At 52.7% G+C, this 3,627-nt stretch overlaps 1 protein-coding gene across 1 annotated transcript; it reads left to right on the forward strand.

Moving 5' to 3' along the window:
* Positions 1–2,315: 2,315 nt before the first annotated feature.
* On the forward strand, positions 2,316–3,350 carry LOC308337324 (melanoma-associated antigen B16-like; the record flags this gene model as incomplete). Its single annotated transcript, XM_080795479.1, has 1 exon — positions 2,316–3,350. One exon carries the CDS (start codon positions 2,316–2,318, stop codon positions 3,348–3,350), a length of 1,035 nt encoding a protein of 344 aa, XP_080651605.1.
* Positions 3,351–3,627: the final 277 nt, after the last annotated feature.

Raw genomic sequence — 3,627 nt, forward strand, 5'->3', positions numbered from 1 at the left:
GTACGTGGAACCAAATCAGCAGAGGGAGGATTCCCAGGGTCTGCTTGGAGTCAAGTAAGATTCCACATGAGAGCTGAGGAGACCCCGTATCACAGAAATGAGGGGACGCATTAGATGAGAGCCCCAGTCCAACTCCGGGTAACCCCGGCCCCGTCTCTCAGGCTGGCCTACGACACACTTCCTGTTTGGGACCTGATCGAGGTGACAGCGTTTCTGTTGCGAGACAAAGAGTCCCTTGACCTCTTGGTAGTCCAGAAAAGCCCCCCCCCGAGTGATTCCTGAGGGGCCCACCGACCCCAGACAGTGGTGGACTCGGTGAGCCTCGGCCAGTCTGTGAGCCCCGGGGAGGCCTCGGGCAGGGGTGGCAGAAGTATTGCTGACTGACTTCAGCCTCCAGAGTCTGAGGGAGGTGAGAGCTTAGCCCGAGGCAGGCAAGAGCTTAGCCTGAGGCAGGCAAGAGCTTAGCCCGAGGCAGGCGGTGTCCTGTGGGCAAAGGAAGGAGCCTCAGGCCCCGCATGAGTGCTCATGCTTCCCCGGATCGCGGGTAGAGGTTGTGGCACAGCATTAAGCCCCTGTGGTCAGGTCTCCATGTCCGGCAGATGAGGTGTCGCCTCACTTCCTTTCTGGGTGTCTCGGACACGTGGGGCCTTGATTGGAAGGTGGAACACCAGGTAATCGATGGCAGCGGGCACATCACCAACCATATTGGACTAGCACTTGTGAGGATGGTGGGACCGACCAACTGATTGATGGCAGAGGGGCTGCACAGAGCCCCTCCCCTGTTGTCAGCCCTGGGAGGCCCAGGGAAGGGATGGCAGGCAGAGGGGACTTTTCCTTTCCTCCTCTGGGGCTCAGGAAGTTAAAGGATTCGTTCAGTCAGGAGGCGTCCTAGACCCTGGCAGTTGTCATTGAGTTACGTCTGAAGGGCAAAGGCCCCAGACAATGACGGTCAGGAGTCTTCCTAGCTCACTTCCTACACTGGGCACCTAGGGGACTGGGACATACTCAGATTCAGCAGTGGACAGGGTGACCAGGCAGTACTGGAGTCCGTGTGGACATACAGAGTCAGAACTGAAAGGGATCCACCCCAGAACATAGGGTCATCAAAGAGACCCTGGACCTTTATCAGTCCAGAGAACTCTGCACAGAGACTACATGAGAAGATCCCCCTTCTTTGGGGGGTTGGAGACAGGTGAGATCCTTGGTGTATGTACCTATATCATAGGAGGTCATCAAGGAAAGGGATCCAGATCCTCTCACAGGTCACAGTAGGAACTTGAGTGAGATCCCACGGGTAGATGTACCCACCCCAGAAAAGAGGGACCTTTACAGTGTCTACCTCCTTCTGTCAGCCCAGGAAACCCTTAAAGGAGGGGGAAAGGCACTGTCCTTCTTCACTTCCTTCTCAGGTAACTCGTGAGGATAAGGCGTTCTTACGTACAGAAGGGTTGATATCACATAGAGGGGTCAGACCTGAGACCCCACCAGTTGCCAAGTCAAGAACCCAGAGTGATTACTGAGGGTCCACTGACACCAGGAGAGTGCAGATCATGAGGAATCCTGCCCTGAACTGTTGTCAGCACTGAGAGGCTATGGGAGAGGCTGTCAGTAGACATGTGCCCTAATTGCCTTCTAGAAATCTAGAAAAAGAAAGCAGAGGCTTTGTTCTGAAGGGACAATGTTAGGTCAGCAAATGAAGGGATCCCAGGACCTGCCCGGATTCAAAGTAAGGCAACGAAGTGAGAACTGGGGGGACCACCACCAGCAGTATAGATAGCCTCCACACAGCCTAGGTCCCGCTGTCAGCCTTGGCAAGTCCCAGGTAGGCCTTCTGGAAGAGGTACCTGCATCAGTTATCTTAGGAGATGTGACTTTGGTCTTCGGGGGAGCACCCCATATTAGGATAGGGGAGGAACACCAGACCCTATCGAAAGCCAAGGCAGTGCACCTGAGGGAGGACTGACGGGACCACCCTCCTCAGAACAGAAATGGCTGTCTAGAGCCCGACCACCCCCCCCCGCTTTCTGCGGTCTCTGAGAATTCTCAGCCTGGGTTTGCTGGCCGCGTCCTCAGGAGCATTCAGACTCCTTCCTTCATTGTTCTTCAGGGGCATAGCAACCAAGAGATTGGGACACCTGTGAGGCCCTAGAAGAGTGTGCCCAGGAGAAGTCCACTGGAGGCAGTTTTATCAGAGCCACCCCAGTGGGGTTGAGCAGCCGAGGCCACTCACGTCTCCTTCTTCCTCTTAGGCCGTGATTCCCCGTTGCCCACTCTCCTCTCCTCACTCCTGTCTATTGCTACTCATAAAAGTCAGCATGCCTCAGCACCAAAAGAGTCCACAATGCTTATATGATCAGTGCTTTCAGACCTGCAGTGAGATCCAAGATATGGGGGTTGGCCAGGTCTCCAAGGCTCTGCAAGAGACCCATCTGTCCTCTTATCCTCTGATACCTGGCAATTCCAAGGAGGCTCCTGATGCTGGTAAACCCAGTACCCCTGAGAGTCATCAGAGTTTCTGCTCATCTTCCGTTGCCATGACAACCATCTCATCCAGTGAATTGAATGAGGGCACGAGTGGCCAAGAAGAAGAGGTTGGCACCTCATGGGCTGGGCCCACCCCCAGGAATGTGCCCATACGTGCTCTAGATGAGAAAGTGATTTTGTTGGTCAATTTCATGCTCTTCAAGTATCACATGAAAGAGCCCATGACAGAGGCAGATATGAAGGTCGTCACCAAAGAGTATGAAGACCACTTCACCGAGATCTTCCTGAGAGCCTGTGAGCACATGGAGATGGTCTTTGGCCTCGATGTGAAGAGAGTGGATCCCACCAACCACTGCTATGGCCTCTTCATCAAATTGGGCCTCACCTATGATGGGGTGCTGGATGGTGAAGAGGGCATGCCCAAGACCGGCATCCTGATCTTTATCCTGGGTGTGATCTTCATGAAGGGCAACAGTGCCACCGAAGAGGAAGTCTGGGAAGTTCTGAATTTGACAGGGATATATGCCGGGCAGAAGCACGCCGTCTTTGGGGAGCCCAGGAAGCTCATCACCAAAGATTTCGTGAAGGAAAAGTACCTGGAGTACCGGCAGGTGGCCAACAGTGATCCGGCACAGTTTGAATTCCTGTGGGGCCCGAGGGCCCACGCTGAAACCACCAAGATGAAAGTCCTGGAGTTTCTGGCCAAGGTTCATGGGACTGACCCGAGCTCTTTCCCGTCTCCGTATGAGGAGGCTTTGCAAGATGAAGAAGAGAGAGCCCGAGCCAGAATTTCCACCCGGTGCACTTCTACTTCTGTGGCCACTGTGCGTTCTAGGGCCAAGTCCAGTCATTTCTCTTGCTCCTAGAGAAGCCCGAGGCAGGATTTTCACTTTGTGTTTGAGAAAGGGCAGTTAGTGTTCATAGAATTTAGGTCTGGGTTGGGGCTGAAAGGAATACGGTAGATATGCCTATGTGTTCCTACATCATTGTGTAACTTGAAAATTTATTCTTTTTCAACATAATGTATTTGTTCAAATATTGTTTCTTTAATGTAGATCTAATTTAATTTAGATATAATTAGCTTCAAAATCTACAAGCTTATGGATGACATTGGTCACACATTTAATCTTATAATGAGGTTTA

The sequence above is a fragment of the Martes martes genome, assembly GCF_963455335.1.
Source record: "Martes martes genome assembly, chromosome: X".
Lineage (NCBI taxonomy): Eukaryota > Metazoa > Chordata > Mammalia > Carnivora > Mustelidae > Martes > Martes martes.